The sequence below is a fragment of the Brassica oleracea genome, chromosome C5, assembly GCF_000695525.1.
Source record: "Brassica oleracea var. oleracea cultivar TO1000 chromosome C5, BOL, whole genome shotgun sequence".
Taxonomy (NCBI): domain Eukaryota; kingdom Viridiplantae; phylum Streptophyta; class Magnoliopsida; order Brassicales; family Brassicaceae; genus Brassica; species Brassica oleracea.
The window spans coordinates 12,445,737-12,463,152 of NC_027752.1; the positions used below are offsets into that span (position 1 = coordinate 12,445,737).

General features: G+C 36.8%; 2 protein-coding genes across 2 annotated transcripts; one reads left to right on the plus strand and one right to left on the minus strand.

Annotated features, from left to right (window-relative positions):
* Positions 1 to 1,955: 1,955 nt before the first annotated feature.
* LOC106344536 lies at positions 1,956 to 6,859 on the plus strand. The gene is made up of 2 exons (XM_013783900.1): positions 1,956 to 2,135; positions 5,858 to 6,859. Exons 1-2 carry the CDS (start codon positions 1,956 to 1,958, stop codon positions 6,857 to 6,859), a joined length of 1,182 nt encoding a protein of 393 aa, XP_013639354.1.
* Positions 6,860 to 15,380: 8,521 nt separating this feature from the next.
* LOC106294210 (dirigent protein 2) lies at positions 15,381 to 15,938 on the minus strand. Its single transcript, XM_013729789.1, has one exon. The coding sequence runs from the start codon at positions 15,936 to 15,938 to the stop codon at positions 15,381 to 15,383; it is 558 nt and encodes a 185-aa protein (XP_013585243.1).
* Between the last annotated feature and the right edge of the window lie 1,478 nt (positions 15,939 to 17,416).

A 17,416-nucleotide genomic window follows, 5' to 3' on the forward strand; every position in this document is an offset into this window, starting at 1 on the left:
TATATAATGTATGTAACCAAATCTGCTAATATATATATATATGTTTTACACTTATATTTTAATTCTTTTGTTTGATATAATACAATATCTTGCATGCAAGTGTAAAACATTAATTGAATAAGTTATTTATATTATGTTTACAATGTCATCTCATACATTAAAATAAATGATGTTGTACAAAAAGTATTAGATAGAATAATGAAAACCCATAGCTTACATGAAAAACGTAGTATATAACAAAATTGTCATTATAAAATTGAACACTTTTTGTTCTAGTTAGCTAACATGAAATTGGCATTTCTTTGTTGAACACATGATTTTGGTTATAAAATAATTAACTTTTACATATAATATTAAGCAATGGAAGTAATTGAAAAATATTTGTTTAATTACAAAGTGTTTTTAGTAGTTCCTAATTACATTTATGGCCATTAATTTTAATTCTTATTGAATATTTTTTATAGGTATGAAATTGGTTCAAGGACAACAAATGTGTGAAGCAAAGAGCATAACTTTTAAGGGAATGTGTTTGAAGTGGAGGAATTGCAAACAAGTATGTATAAGCGAAGGTTTTCCAGAAGGTCGGTGCAAGGGATTTGTCCGCAAATGCGTTTGCAGGAAACCTTGCTTGTTGAACTAAAATTTATCTAACTGTTCTAAGATATGATCATTTGCCTTGATCAATATCACATATATATTTTCTTTTTTCAGTTACAAATATATAAATTATTAATAATAATCAATACAATTAAAACAAAAGACATTTTTTGACATCTTCTTGGAATTTTCATAGTTACAAGTGTCCACTACTATATTTATGGTTAACGACTTAAAGTATTTTTAACCAAAAAATTATACATTCCTATTTCAGAATTTAATACATTCTATGTTTGATATAATGGTTGATATAACTGACGATTCCATATAATCAATAACTACTTACTCCATCTGTTTCATTTAATTATCGTTTTAGATTTATACACACAGAATAAGAAAATATTTAATTTTGAATATTTTATAAATAAAAACATCATTATCTATAAACCTAGCCATATTTAAACTAATAGAAAAATAAAAATAAGAATATTGTTAATATAGTTGGCTTTAAAATTCTAAAACGACACTTATTTAGTAACAAAAGTTTTACTATACAACGCTAATTAAACTGAAACGGAGGGAGTAATATTTTTGATGAATATTATTATCATATATTGGACTACTAAATCTTCAGATATTTATATCATCAACAATTACTATTAATCAACCCAAATGATCATTTTGTTTTCAGCTTTAACACAATATGATAACACATAGTTATATAGCAATGTAAAACTGTATCATTATTATTAAAGTAATTTTTGGTTTCCAAAATAAAAACCTAGTCCGTGTAGACATACATATATATAATAGTCTTAAGGAAATATCTAAACATTTCTATTCGGAATCGGGTCATCTAATATATAAACGCTTCCTTAATGATTCCATAAGATATGATATTCTTTTCAATCCTGTGTTGAATAGAAAATATCTCGATACTAAATATTGCACCATCAAATAATATATGTTGTAACCTAAACCATAAACATTACATTAAAACATATTGGAGATGATTGGTTGAACTGTAGAGGTAGAAGTTTAATTGTAAGATTGTGTCATTAGTTTTTACACGAAAACGAGCTCATTAAGCTATCAAGAAAAGAGGTTTCTGCTGCAGAAGAAGAGAAGATTCTTAAGGAAACATGTAATCAAGAACGGTCCGAAAATGCCTAAAACGCGGCAAAGGCCCACTTGCAATTTTGATGAGCCCAAACTGCTATGACGGTTTATCGAATATTCGCGAAAGAAGATAAATGTCAATTTTTGAATTGTGGTGTTGTTGGGCACATTTGGACAAAGTGTTTGAAGTTGTTGAGGGAGATGAATTAGATGTAGCAAAGCTTATAGTATGAGGTGTCATGGTCCAATATGTTATTCTTGTGGTGTTTAAGGACATGTTCGACGTGACTGTTTCAAGTCTGTTCAAGAAGCTAATCATGGAGGAATTGGGCTCAAGAATACGTGGTTTAAGAGATTTGATCACTATGGAGATGGTGGAATGGGATTTCATCCTCACTTCGGAGGATATGGATCTTCATGTTATTTTTTGACCATGATGTGACTCATAGGGGGAGATTGAAGACATAGTTTTCTATCTAGAGGTGATGAGTTTACATGCATAATCAAAAAAGGGGAGATTGAAGATGTATATTTTGTATCAGTTCGTGAAGTACTACAAGGTAGTACATGCGTGTGTCATGAAGATCGATTGGGTTGAAATTCATGTTTTGTGATGTATGTGGACTTGTTAAGCTTGAAGAAGAGTGAATATATTTATTGAGACATTTACATTGAAGATAAATGATATTATTTGAAGAGAAAAAGGCAAGAGAGTTATTCTTTTGAGAAATATGAAAAAATTTTAAGTTGTTTTTGAAAAAACTTGGAGAGCAAGTTCTGGTTATCTATTCAAGGCGGACTTGTCTCTATGAAAAAAATTTGTCTCTGCAATGAGAAGAAAAGTTGAGAGATCTTTGTTTGGGCTTGTGTGAACAAGCCTTTGCTATCACTGTTCTATGTTAGGTGCTGATGTAGTTGCTGACGTACTTTCAAAATGTTGGAAGATTGAAGTCTAGACTCAAAGAGAGTTTAGCTCGGGGTTACGTGATCCTGATAAATCAAATCTAGACTCTAGGGTAAGTTTTAGCTTAGGATTGGAGTATCCTAAAAGATTCTTGTAATAGAAAAGATTGGTGTAAAAACTTTTTTGTTCTAGTGAATTCGAAAAGAGAAACTTGTGTCTTCTTCATTTTCCGAACTTTATTACTCTGAACTCACTGCACTTACAGACGGTGCTGCCGTTAAATTATCCTTCCGTGAATACCAAGTTAAATACCATTGTGAAGCTTAATGTGTTCATATCTGTCGACGCATACATCCCTTGAGCTCTCCTGATTTCTTTGGAGGTCGGGTCCGGTGCCTTAGTCAACAGGTTGTCGGCTATCACAACCATACCAAATGATGAGACGGCCGAGGAGTTTGTGACGCGGGGCATTGTGACTCTTATAATGGCGATTAGTTTGTCAACGGATATGAAATCATGGAAGTAGAAGTGGAGGTGCGTGAGTTTCTTTGGCTGGTATCCTTTGAACGGAGTCATTTTGGAGTGAAAACCGAATTGTGCAGCAGTGATGCCAAGAAGAAGAATAGTTGAGAAGAGGGGAAGAATAAACTGAAAACGTTGCCATGGTTGTTGTTTGTAAGCTACAAAGTCAAGAAATAAATACATTAAGTTATTGTATGCAAATGTGATATTTATACACAAAATGAATTGGTTTATATAATAATTTGTGTATCATTTCAACTTTCAAATTTGTTGGTTTATTGATGACAACAACATGTCCGTTAACGAGAGATAAACTGTAACATCCCAAAACCGGCCCGTTATAATTTTTTAAGGGGAATGAGGTTCTCTACGGCCCAATAGGAAAAACCTAGGGTTTTCCCTTTCCTCTCCTATAAATAAAGCTCCGCCCCCTTTCTTTTGTCTCATTCACAAACTGGAAGCAAAGCTCTACAGATAAATCCCGAAGACCGAAATCCCTAGCCGTCGACTCTCTCTCTCTCCTCTCTCTCTCCTCTCTCTATCCTCGTGCGTCTCTCTCTCTCTCTTTCTCTCTCTCTCCTTGGCGATCTCTCTCTCTCTCTCTCCTCGCCGGCGCTGAGTGGTGCTGGTGGTGGTTGTGAGCAGCCCGAATTGTAGCTTTTGGATTTCGTGTTGATCCAAATCTCACTTTTTCCAGATCTCCAGATCCATATCCAGATCTATTCTAAGGTGAGGTGATTCGAACCCGGTATGTTCTCATGATCTCTATACTCCTCTATGTTGGATCTAGGTATGATTAGACCATGTTTGAAGTTAGGTTGTTAGATCATAATGACTGCTAGGATGCTAGATGAATGGATCATGTTGCATAAGAACCTACACACTGTTTTAGGTTGATAGTGGACGTTACAATGGTATCAGATGTGAATGAAAGTACAAATGATATATGATGAATGAAAGTTGAATGTTTGTGAATGGAAATGAGAATGTGATGTGTATTGTATGTGACACCGAGAATGGGTAGCGTCTAATGAATGAGTTAATGAGAATGAGAAGTTAATGAGGAAAGAAGTGTATGTGTATGTGACACCGAGAACGGGTGGCGTCTTGAAAAAGAAATGTCATGAGTGAATGATGAGACCCATGGGACAGTAGCCTAAGATGAGGTGCCCACGGGAAGTAATGAGAAATGTCGTGTAAATTAGGTGACTGCAAAATACGGGATAGAAAATTTTAAGGGCGCCATAGGATCGAGTCAGAAAGAATTATGGCCATTATGACTGGGGTGGCAGACAGAGCTGGAAGGGGCCAATGAGCTGCAACTCAGATAGTCATTTAGGAAGCTGAGAGACAGTGGTTCACATAAGATCTCCCGGGATAGGCCAACACGAGGTGGGACGTCCGTGAAGCGAGCCCTAGGTCCTTACGTCTAGGTTGCTTGGAGTCGAGTAAGTCGAGTCGGTCAAGTCGGTTGAGTTATGTGTAGCAATGATTGAGTTCTTGCATTGACTGATCGCTAGGTTGATAGAAATGCATAGAATGATGATGTTATGATATGATAAGTTGCACCGATTGATTTTAGTGGCTAGCCAATCCTCTTTCCCGCATCAAGTAGTGTAGAGTGTCATGCGGGGAAGCTGGTCTAGAGCCATTTCACTGAGTAATCCAATCGCGCATCCCTTCCTTCCTTTCTATTTCACATTTGCGCAGGACTGTAATTAGAAGTATATGGATAGTGGATGGTATTTTATATAAGGCAATGCGTCTGATGACTCATGGGGCCAGTAACGGAACACGATGGGTTGTCTAAAATGAGTGACGCGTATCCATAACACCTGCTCGGAACCCCGGTTCGGATGACGGGGGAGCGGGGTGTTATATAAAGAACAAGATATTACATAACGGAACACTTTGGATTGTCTAAAATGATGCGGGTCTAGATTAGAAGGACTAGGTGCATGTGCCCAGAAGAAACTAACGGAGTTGAGCCTTTGATTTTGTTCGTATGATATCATTACTTTTTCGTATATTGCTTTATCCGGTCGTTGCATTTTGGGAGAGATTAATTTCAGTCAGGGGGGGACCGAGAACATTTTTTTAGTCTGGGACACAAGGTTTAATTTGTATATACATTAGGGATATTTAAATAAATTTTGATTAATTACTAAAGAAAAATAAAAAATCAGTGTGGGGCCTGTGCCACACCTCCTTCTTACCTGAGATCACCCCTGAATTTCACTACTTATAGTAGAATTATTTTATTATATTTGAAATTTTTTTATTTTATTTTATTGTAAATGACTTATATTATTACCATTTTTATTTTTATATTTATATATCTGAAAAAGTTGAATATTGTGTCGCGTTTTGCTACTGTTATATCGATTATTTTTAATTAATCAGATTTCATGTTTTTTTTCTTTTAAAAGTCGGTAATTGTACGACAGAAGTGTACGTTCATATGATCGAGTTCGTGGTGTGGCACTATCACAAGAGAGATTTCAATTCATCTTCAACCATGAACACGATTTGGAAGATGTCTACAATAAAGGGGTTCATACGTTTAATGATTGGGCTTTAGCAATAGAGCGTTGGGTTGAGAAACCCCCTCCAGATTATCTAAATTTCGTTCATATTTGGGTTCGTCTGAGGAACATCCCAGTCAATCATTATACGGCAGAATCGATTTCGGCTTTTGGTGATTTAGTTGGTCAGGTGGTGGAAGTAGCTTTTGATCCAAATATACCACATAGCAATGATTACGAAAGAGTCAAGATCAGGCTTGATGTTTCTAAACCTCTTAGCAAATCAAAGGTTATCAATCTTCCAGAAGGAGGTCAAGCTACTATTATGTATGAGTATGAAAGGATACAAAAAAGATGTTTCCACTGTCAGCGCTTAACTCATGAGCAAACTTCTTGTCCTTTAAAGCTGAGAACCCTTCGAAATCAGTCGAATCTGGCAGTTTTTAGAAAGGAAGGTTCATTGGTGGCTAAGGAAAAAGTCTTAAAGGAATCTGATCCCTTATTTAGTGTGCTTGATGACAATCAAGTAGGAATTAATCCGGCAACAGGAAGGCAAAGAATAGCTGAGGAAGTTCTTGATGGCATGAGACAGTATCTTCTTGCAGCTTCAGTTCCGGAGAAACTTGTAAGGGAGCATAGGATCAAATCTTCGCTGGCTGACTTATGGAATGATCCTATCGCTCAAAAATCTTTCCGTAGTCTGGAATCTATTCCGGTAATAACAAAAGAGATAGATAAAGGAAAAGGTCCAGTCTTCGAATATCAGAGCTCGGTTCCTTCAAAGTTAACTCCCCAATCTTCCGGTTATCAGAACAAGCTTTTGGCTTCTGCCATTCAGGCTGGAAGAGTTATCAATGAAGCTTCAAGACCGGAATACTTTTGTTCTGAAGGCTCTGGAAATAGTTTTTATGAAAACTCTACTGCATACTTGGATTTCTCTTCAGTCAATTCTGACAACGTGGGTGAAGCTTCTTCTTCTGGTACAGCTCGGGGTATTAATTCTGGTAAAGCAAGAAGAAGGCCTTCCAGAAGTCAGCGCAAGCCCAATGAAGCCATTATTCAGTTCAACTGTCCCAGTAACTCGACTCCCGTAGTTAAGAGAAAAGCTGACGAGAAAGAAAAGCAAGGTTCATCGATAAAGCGAAAGCTTAATGAGGCGGTCCCAATGGAGGGACTGCCCAAAGATTTATGAGCCTTGTGAGGTGGAATTGCCAGGGCTTGGGGCGCTCTCAAGACTTGGTAATTCTTCATTTCAGGGAAATTCGTTCTACTTATTTTCCTGAGATTTTGTTTCTGATGGAGACTAGATGCTTTGGTGGATGTACAGGAATGGTTAGGTTATAATAGATTTTATACAGTGGAACCTATAGGACAAAGTGGTGTGTTGGCTCTGTTTTGTAAGAAAAATGTGAGGCTTGATCTGAAGTTTGTAGATAAGAATCTTTTGGACTGCTTTGTACAGTTTGACTCCTTCAGTTTCTACTTATCATGTGTATATGGGGATCCTTTGAATGTAAATAGACCTAAAGTTTGGGAACGTATTTCCAGAATCGGCGTTAACCGTAGCGAAAGCTGGTGTATGCTAGGTGATTTTAACGACATTTTACACAGCGGTGAAAAATCTGGTGATCCTGAGAAAGGATTCCGATTGTATCCCCTTTAGCAACATGATAAAAGCTTGTCAAATGTCTGAACTCCTAGTACAGGGAATGCTCTTACTTGGGGAGGAATGAGGAATAAAAAGTGGATAAAATGTCAACTCGATAGAAGCTTTGGAAATAGGGAATGGTTCCATATGTTTTCGGCTTCAAATCAAGCATTCCTCGAGAAAAGAGGCTCTGATCATAGACCTGTTCTTCTGAGTTTGATGGCTTCTCAAGAATCTTATAGAGGGCAATTCAAATTTGACTGCAGATTCTTGCATCAACCAAACATTAGACATTCTGTCTCTCAGGCTTGGAATGCTTCTCCTCTTCTCAGTGATGCTCCGGTTTCTCATAGGATCAGGCTTTGTCGGAAAGCTCTCAGTAAGCTAAAAAAGGTCAACAACCTTAATTCCAAAAACAGAATTTTGGAATTGCAATCGAAGTTAGAGATAGAGCATTCTTCAGCCTATCCTAATTTCAATAGACTTCATATACTGAAATTTGATCTTATGAAGGCTTACAAAGATGAAAAGTCCTATTGGAGTAAAAAATGCAAGGAAAAATGGGCAAAATCAGGGGACAAGAATACTAAGTTCTTTCACGCTTCGGTTAAAGCAAACCGTTCCAAGATGTTTATTGAAAAGCTATCTGATCAGATGGGCAGAGAACAAAGAAATGAATGTTCTAAAGGTGTCATTGCGGTTGATTACTTCTCTTCGTTGTTCTCCTCCACCAATCCCTTGGATTTTCACCATATTTTCCACGATTTTCAACCCAGAGTTAAGGATGCAGTATTTTCTATTAACCCCTCAAAGGCTCCTGGTGCTGATGGAATGTCAAGTCTCTTTTTTCAGCAGTTCTGGGACATAGTTTGAGAACAAGTTACAGCGGAGATCTGTAATTTCTTTCGCACAGGAGTCTTACCGTCAGAATGGAACTATACTCAGTTGTGCCTCATCCCTAAAAAGGTTAATTCTTCTCTAATGTCAGACTTAAGACCTATTAGCCTTTGTTCTGTACTATATAAGGTCATCGCCAAGATTTTATCACAGAGATTAAAGCCTATACTTCCTCTCATTGTCTCTCCCACACAGTCAGCTTTTGTATCTGAGAGGCTAATCTATGATAATATTTTTATGGCTCATGAGGTGCTACATAGTCTGTCTACTCAACCTACACTCTCTTCACAATTTATGGCTATCAAATCTGATATGTCCAAGGCCTTTGACAGGGTAGAGTGGAAATTTCTTAAAGAACTTTTGCAGGCGTTGGGGTTTCATCAATAATGGGTTGACTGGATTATGGTTTGTGTTACTTCGGTTACATATTCTGTCTTGATCAATGATAAACCCCATGGTTTAATCGTTCCACAAAGAGGCTTGAGGCAGGGAGATCCTTTATCTCCATTTCTTTTTGTCCTCTGCACAGAAGCTCTAATACATTTGTTGAATCAAGCTTCAGCCTTGAATAAAATTTCAGGTATTCGGTTTTCAGAATCAGGACCTTCTCTTCACCATCTTCTGTTTGCAGATGATTCTCTTTTCATTTGCCAAGCTAATTCATCTCAATCTGAAGAACTTAAAAGGATTCTCAATGTTTATGGAGCGGCTACGGGTCAGTTGGTTAATCCAAGTAAGTCCTCCATCTTTTTTGGATCCAAAATTCTTGCAAGTACTAAAGAGGTGATTAAGAAGACTCTGGAAATTGAAAAAGAAGGGGGAATGGGAACATATTTAGGTCTTCCTGAATGCTTCAAAGGTTCAAAGGTAGACATGCTTAAATATATTAAAGATTCCCTGAAAAATAAATGCTCCAACTGGTTCTCTAGACTGTTGTCTCAAGGTGGTAAAGACATTCTCATAAAGACAGTAGCTTTAGCGATGCCTATCCATGCTATGTCTTGTTTTAAACTCCCTAAAACTACTTGTGATTCTTTGACTTCTGCTATTGCAAATTTCTGGTGGGACTCCTCAGAAGATAAGAGAAAGATACATTGGGTCAGTTGGGAGAGAATGTGTTTATCTAAAGAAAAGGGTGGAATGGGTTTTAGAGATATAGAGGTGTTTAATCAAGCTTTGCTTGCTAAACGAGCTTGGATTATTCTCAAAAACCCTGATAGTCTGTTCTCTCAATTCATGAAAAGCAAATATTTTTGCGGATTCAGATTTCTTGTCTGCCTCTCTTTCTTCAAGACCCTCTTTTGCCTGGAGAAGCATTCTTCATGGTAGGGATCTCTTGACTAAAGGTCTTCATAAATTGGTTGGAAATGGTCTTTCTCTTCATGTTTGGACAGATCCTTGGATTAGAGATCATCATATGCGTAGACCGTTGATTAAAAATCCAATCATTGATATTGATCTTAGAGTGAGCGATCTTATTGACTATGAAAGAAGGGATTGGATCAAAGAAAAGCTTGATGATCTCTTTTACCCTGAAGATATTAAATGCATCTTAAAATCACGTCCTGTGATATCTAAAGATGACTTTTGGGTTTGGGGTCATAATAGAAGCGGGGATTATTCGGTCAAATCAGGTTACTGGCCGCAATACCAGTTTACTAACAGTCGGCTATTGGTAGAAGCATCAGCGTTACCTTCGGTCAATGAGCTTAAAATTCAGGTTTGGTCCTTAAATACTTCCCCGAAGATAAAAACTTTTCTTTGGAAAGTCCTTTCTGAAGCTATCCCTGTGGCTGATATGATTATATCCAGAGGAATGAATGTTGATTCTAGATGCCAAGTCTGTGGACTGGAAGGTGAATCAATAAATCATCTCCTTTTCTCATGTACTGTGGCTCGACAAGTCTGGGCGCTTTCTCTCTTTCCAAGACCACATTCAGATTTCTCTTCAGACTCTCTTTACTCAAACTTCCATCACCTTCTCAAAGTAAGTAAATCATCCTTGATGCCATTTGAAATAACTAGGATGTTCCCTTGGGTACTTTGGCATATCTGGAAAAGCAGAAATACTTTCACTTTTGAAGGCAGAGGCTTCTGTCCTTTAGAAACTCTTAAAAAGATAAGGCAAGAGGTGGATGCTTGGTTTCTAGCTCAAAAAGCTGTTGCAGAACAGAATCTCTGCCAAGAAATACCAAAAGCTCTTTCTAACAGAAGCTGGATTCCTCCTTCAATCTCTTGGATCAAATGTAATCTAGCTTACTCCTGGGATAAAAATTTTAATTTGGCTGGAGTTGCATGGTTACTAAGGAATCATCAAGGACAAGTCCTTTTACACAGCAGACATGCTATTTCTGATATTGATAGTCTAGCAGAAGCAAAACTTCAATGTCTTCTATGGGCTATTAAAAGCATGTCAGACTTAAAATTCTCTCAGGTAATATTTGGTTCTGAAGCTTCTGAATTGATTGGGGCGGTCACTGGTCCAAAAGCTTGGCCCTCCTTTGCTTTCCAAGCTTTAGAGATCAACTTGGCCTTATCGAAAATTCGAAAATGGAAACTACATTCTGAAACAGCTGCGACAAATCAGAGTGCCTATCTCATTGCTCAAAGTGCTTCTTTTGGTCGCCGGATACATTCATATGTGGCTTATGGTGCTCCTTTTTGGCTTAGGAATACTTTGGATAATGATATGGTTATCTTATGATTGTTGTACTCAGCTTGTTTAGCTTTTTGACTCCTCATTTGTTTGAGGCTTTTGGTTCTTGTAACCTTATTCTCTTACGCTTGTTACCATGTTTATAAAATCTCAGATGTCAAAAAAAAGAAGTGTACGTTCATAATCTGATAATCAATTAGTTAAATAAAGTGTTCCAAATCATCGCACCTCTTTTTCAAAGTATGTTATTCCTTTAAAATGTAAGTTATGTAACAAATGTGTTTTAAGTTTTTGCTACGAAGCTATAGATCCGTAAGTGGTAGACATAAATAGTAATTATTGGAATAAATTTAACTGGAACAGCTTATCAAAAAAAAAAAAAATAGCCTACTGAGAATTTCTGGGGGTTTGGTGTGTACCCACATCAGTCATGGGTTTGATTCTCTTTAGAAACTAAATTATCAGGCTAGTCTGGGTTTGGGCTACGGCCCAAATGGTTTATATGGTGGACAATAACAAATGATTGGTCCACTCCCTGACATTAGCCAGAAGACATTTTAAACTCGGATCAGACAGTGTGGTACACTTTCAGGTTATTCCACTTTGTATCACTAAGTGTGTTCTTCACGGAGCCGACTGGATCATCCGATAGGGCTTATAAAAAAAAATTAAATGGAACAATATAAACGAGATAGGCAGAAAAATATAATACATTGATTTATTTATACTTTTATCAAAGTTAATGAGAAATGTATTCTTTACATCATGTATGTATTTCTGTGGAATGGATGGATATAGAACTGATGAAATGATCATTACATTTTCATTCAAAATAATTAATAAAAATATTGGTAGGATTAGTAGAATAAACCATTCCAAGCCAAACATATAATAACAACCAAAAGTTGTTTAGAGTCCAAACAACTCAGTAGGGATTGAATTAAGCTTTGAATTTCTTTGGTTTTTGTAAGAGCTTTGAACATTGCATACTAGTAGTTCTAAACTCAATATGTTTTTAACTATAGATACCACACTACCACCAGTTAAAAGTGTTGAGACTAGGAGTCTGAGAATAAATGTGTTCGATGTTGTTTCGTAGTTGCACAAGTCATAAGGTGTTATGACGTGGCATCATTTTATTGGTTGGAGATATTAATTACGATTTGGAAAGAGATAATGATTGTAAACCTTAAAGATAAGGATGAATCAGAAGATTTAGACTTTTCTGATTCATCCTTATCAAGATTAAAACAAAGATTGGCTTGAGAGGTTTAAGGTATCAAGCTTTGAGAGTTTGTCTTCAACGTTTTTAGGAGTGCAGAGAGAAAACAATGATGTGTCAAAGTTGAACAAGGTTTTGGGTGTTGAAAAATTCGGGAAACTTGGTTGTTAGATTAAGGTTGGGTAGATTAGAAATTTCTCGTCGATTCACAAGTGTGAAGTCGAGTAAATCTGATTAAACAAATAGTGTAATTTGTTTAAGAGATTTCTAATAAAAGACAACCGTTATTTGGAGAATCTTGTTCATTAGTATTTTGTGTTTCTGTGTTCTTTGTTCTTACAATTGGTATCAGAGCAGGTCACCTACCTAGATCTAGATATCTATAGCATGTTGAGGTCCTGCGGAGAACATGGAAACAACAGAGTGTGTGGCGGCTCATAAATCACTCATGTTAGATGAAAACAACTTTGGGCACTGGAAGGTACGCATGAGACAACAACTCAAAGGGATTGAGGAAGACGTCTGGACAGTGGTTGAAACAAGATGAACAGATCCAACAATTTTTACTGAAGAGGATGAGGAGATACCTAAACCCAAAAATAACTGGACAAAGGCAGAAAAGACGACATCAAGACTCAACGCAAAGGCTCTATCAGAAATCTTCAATGCAATCAGTTCTGATCAGTTTAAGCTCGTGCAGGGATGCATGGGACACACTTGTGGAGTACTATGAGGGAACATCCACAGTTAAAAGAGCGAGACTAGACTACTTGGAATCTCAATTTGAGAACTTGAAAATGACTGAAGAAGAATCTGTCACGAGTTTTAGCTCAAAGTTGAGATCTATTGCAAATGAAGCAATTGTCCTTGGTAAAAACTTTAAGGATAAGAAACTGGTCAAGAAGCTGATACGATGTCATCCAGAAAAGTATGCATCATGTAAGGCATTGTTCAAGGTTGGGATGAATACAGATGAGATGAAGTTTTCACAGTTGGTTGGGATTCTTAAAGCTGAAGAGATGGAAGCAACTACATGTCCATCCAAGATAGGAAAAGAAACAGTTTTCGCTGATGAGAAGGAAATTGACAGATTTCAGTCACTTCATGAAAGTTTGAATCAAAAATTGGACGAGTGTGTTGAATTACTGACACAAAACTTCAAGGAGGCTTTAAAGCAATTTGAGAAAGAGCACATAAGGAACTCTAACTCACATGAGTGTTGTACTAGTAAAAGTAGTCAAACATGTGATTCTCATCGCCATGATGTGTGCAAGAGACAGTCTGGGGTTGAATGTCCATATCATCAGAAGAGAAGTGATGAAAAGCTTAATCTTCTAGCTCTTGTTGGAAAAGAAAGTGATGAAGAGCTAGAGATGGATTATGATTCAGATAGTGATGGAGAGATAGATATGAAGGCTGAATATCGTAAGCTCTATGATAGTTGGGTTGAATTGAGCAAAGAGAATCTGAACATGCTAAAAAACAAGACGCTACTAGAAGCTCAGATTAATATAACGGAGATGGAAAAGTCTACAACATTGATGTTGGAGACGTCAACATGTGTAACGAAGGATAAAGGGTTGCACAAGCAGACAGAAGATAAACAGGAAAATTCATCTGTATTGGAATCAAAGATAAATAGATTATCAGATCTTTTGTCAGAAGAAAAAGAGAAAAGCAGAAGTCTTGAGCATAATTTTAATGAAAATCACAAGAAGATCAGGATGTTGAGCAAAGGAACAAAGGATTTAGATACTCTTCTTGCCATGGGACATCATGCAAAACAGAATTGGGGTCTAGGATACAAGGAATATCGTGTGTTAAGCTCCACAAACAGTGTATCAAATCAAACAGGTCTGATTAATTTTTTCGTGCTGAACCAGTTCGTGATAATAAACCAAAGGAGATTGAATCACATCAAACCTGTTCAAGCCGGAAAGTACTTGTTGAACAGAAAAATCAGAAGGCAAACATGGTTGTTACTCCTGTGGGAAACATGAACACATGCAAAAATACTGTGATGCTTTGGAAAGCAAGACTAAGTCAAGGAAGGCTGGAGAACATAGTCTCAACCATGGATGTTATTCTTGTGGGAGACATGGACATACTCATCGATTTTGTTATGAACGAATCAACAATATCAAGAAGGCTTGGAGTGAAAACAAATGTTATGTTGAGCCAAAAAGCTATTGTAAGGTATGGATTGCAAAATCAGATTTGTATTCCAAATGTAAGGAGACTAACAGTGTTCAAGAGCTTATGTGCAAAGTAGCATGTTCAGAAAAATTGGGATGCACAAATGTCAACAGGAGATGTGTTAATACTGAAGCTGTTCGAGGTATACTCAGGCATGTTAATGAAACCAATGATTTATGCTTGGCATGAGCAGGATGGGGTTCTAAGAGATGTGACAAAGGAATTATATGTTATGGAGATTTTCAAAGAGTTTTGTCGCTCAAGCAGGGGGAGAATGAAGAGTTGTTTCAGTTTGATGATACTTAGTTAAGGGGGAGTTTCTTGCAATTGTTAGCTAGTAAGCTTGAGTTGTAAAACTCAGTGAAAAAGGGGGAGATTGCTGAGACTAGGAGTCTGCGAATAAATGTGTTCGACGTTGCTTCGTGGTTGCACAAGTCATAAAGTGTTATGATGTGGCGTCATTTTATTGGTTGGAGATATTAATTACGATTTGGCAAAAGATAATGATTGTAAACCTTAAAGATAAGGATGAATCAGAAGATTTAGACTTATCAAGATTAAAACGAAGATTGGCTTGAGAGGTTGAAGGTATCAAGCTTTGAGAGTTTGTCTTCAACGTTTTAGGAATGCAGAGAGAAAACAGTGATGTGTCAAAGTTGAACAAGATTTTGGGTGTTGAACAAGTCGGGAAACTTGGTTGTTAGATTAAGGTTGGGTAGATTAGAAATTGCTCAGTGTCGATTCAAAAGCGTGAAATCAAGTAAATCTGATTAAACAAAAAGTGTAATTTGTTTAAGAGATTTCTAATAAAAGACATTTCGGAGAATTTTGTTCATTAGTATTTTGTGTTTCTGTGTTGTTTCGTTCTTACGAAAAATAACGGTACTTACCTATGTGTGGCCAAAACATGCGATTGCAGTCACTCGTACAAGATTTGGAATACAGTATTAATGTGCATATAGACAGAGCTAGCCATATCAATATAACTCACCAAATTACAATTTACACACGACAACACCGACGACACAACCACAACAAACAAAAAGTGAAACAATTCAATCTCGAATCACATAAACAAAATCCCATATATATAATTAATGCCAAATGAATACATTGTATTCAACCACGGCATTTAAACCAACAAGTTTATAAGTTCTGGCTTGTGCGTAGCCTCTAGCAAACCTGAACACCCCGGTGCCTCCGATGATCGGCATCTCCCTCACCTTCGACATTATCGGATTCCGTCCATACATAGCTATGGTGCTCCCGTTAAACTCTCCTTCCGTGAACACCAAGTTAAAGACCATTGTGAAGCTTAACATGTTCATGTCCGTCGAAACATACATCCCCTGAGCTCTCCCGACTTCCTTCGAGCTCGGGTCTGGTCCCTCTGTCAACGGGTCGTCGGCGATCATAACCACACCAAATGAGACTGCGGAGGAGTTTGTTCCAGGGGGGGCAGCGACTCTTATGGCAGTTGGTTTGTCGCCAGTGATTACGTCATGGAAGTAAAAGTGGAGGTGGCTGAGTTTCTCCGGCTTATGTCCTTCGAACGGCGTTGTTGTTGAGTATGCTTTGGATTCTGAAACGGCGACGGCAAGAAGAAGAACAATCAAGAATAAAGGAATAAGAGGTAGAAAACATTTAGCCATGTTCGTACGTATAAGCCACAAACTATACTTTAGGCTATTGTATGCAAATTATGTGGTTTATTTATACACAAAACATGGTCAGTATACGTAATTAAAGGAAAGCACGAATTTGTTTGTATATAGTTCCCATTTTAGTGACAACAACATGTTGGTTGACGAGGAGGGAGTTAATCAGATTTATATAAACAACTAGATATTCCGACCCTGACAAAATCCTGATATACATAAACTATGTAAATGATAAGGTATAAATAGACAAATAAGAATAAACATATAGTTTAGTCAAAATAAAAGGAATAAACATATAGATTCTTGAATTCGATGACTTTAAATATTAAATTTTAAGGTAAGAGACAAAGATATATAGATATATTGTATTAGACTTTGTTGTCTACGTTGATGAGCTTGTTGTTTGCTTGTAAGAATGGTTCCAAACATAATATCAGTTTCTCTGGTAAAATTCTTTTTCTAGACAATGAATATCCCATCCACTTCACGAATTAACTGAGAAGATGAGAGTTCGGACTCCTCTCGGGAAACTGGTTTGGCAATGGTACCACACAATACAAATGCAATGGCAAGGTCAGTGGACTAGGATGCTTCTATAAGGATCGAATGGGAGTCGAAAGATTTGGACTTCAGAGGTGCCGTAAAAGTCTATCAACTCTTCATGCTGAGATGGAAGAATTCATAAAGACGATGTCATGTTTACGTTTAGGTGAATTACATTGCACCACGATACATATGGAGATGAATTGTTCCGACCTGGTGGACATGATTGCTAACCCCAACGACTGGCCAGCATTAACTTCCAAGCTAGTCTCATTTTGACTTCTACAAACCGATTTTTCAGATTTCAGCATCACTCGCATACCCAGGTCATGTAGGAACTTGCGTACAGATTCTTTTGCCAAGAAGGTGAGAAGCAGTGATGTTCTATTTTCTCATATAAATCAGATTTAGCTGGACATAGCATCTCTTCGAAATAATTCAAATTCGTCTACCACTTGATTTTAAAAGATGAGCATCCAGAAAAAAAAAAATTCAGGGGGCCTTGCTTATGTCATAAACACCATCTTTTGTCTTTTTAATATATCTTCCTTTTTATTTGTACTTCCCAACAGGGACATCATTTGCAACAAACGCTAGGATGAAAGACCATATTTCGATAAGAATGTTTCGTGTAGTTGGTTAAAATATTTATTATCTTACTCTCTAACCACTATACTGAGATGAGATTTTCTATAGACTTCGGTTTCTTCATTTTTCAAAAAAAAAAAAGTGATACAAGCCGTTTAGAACATTTCCATAAAAAACTCTATAACTCCAAGTGTAGAAGTTTTTGCTTTCCAAAAAAGAATTTTAAAATATAAAATTTAGAGTTTTGAGCAGTGAAACTTCATATTCAAAACTTCAAATTTGAAGTTTCATCTTTGTATTTGCATTTTAGTCCTTATAATAATTATACATCACATTTA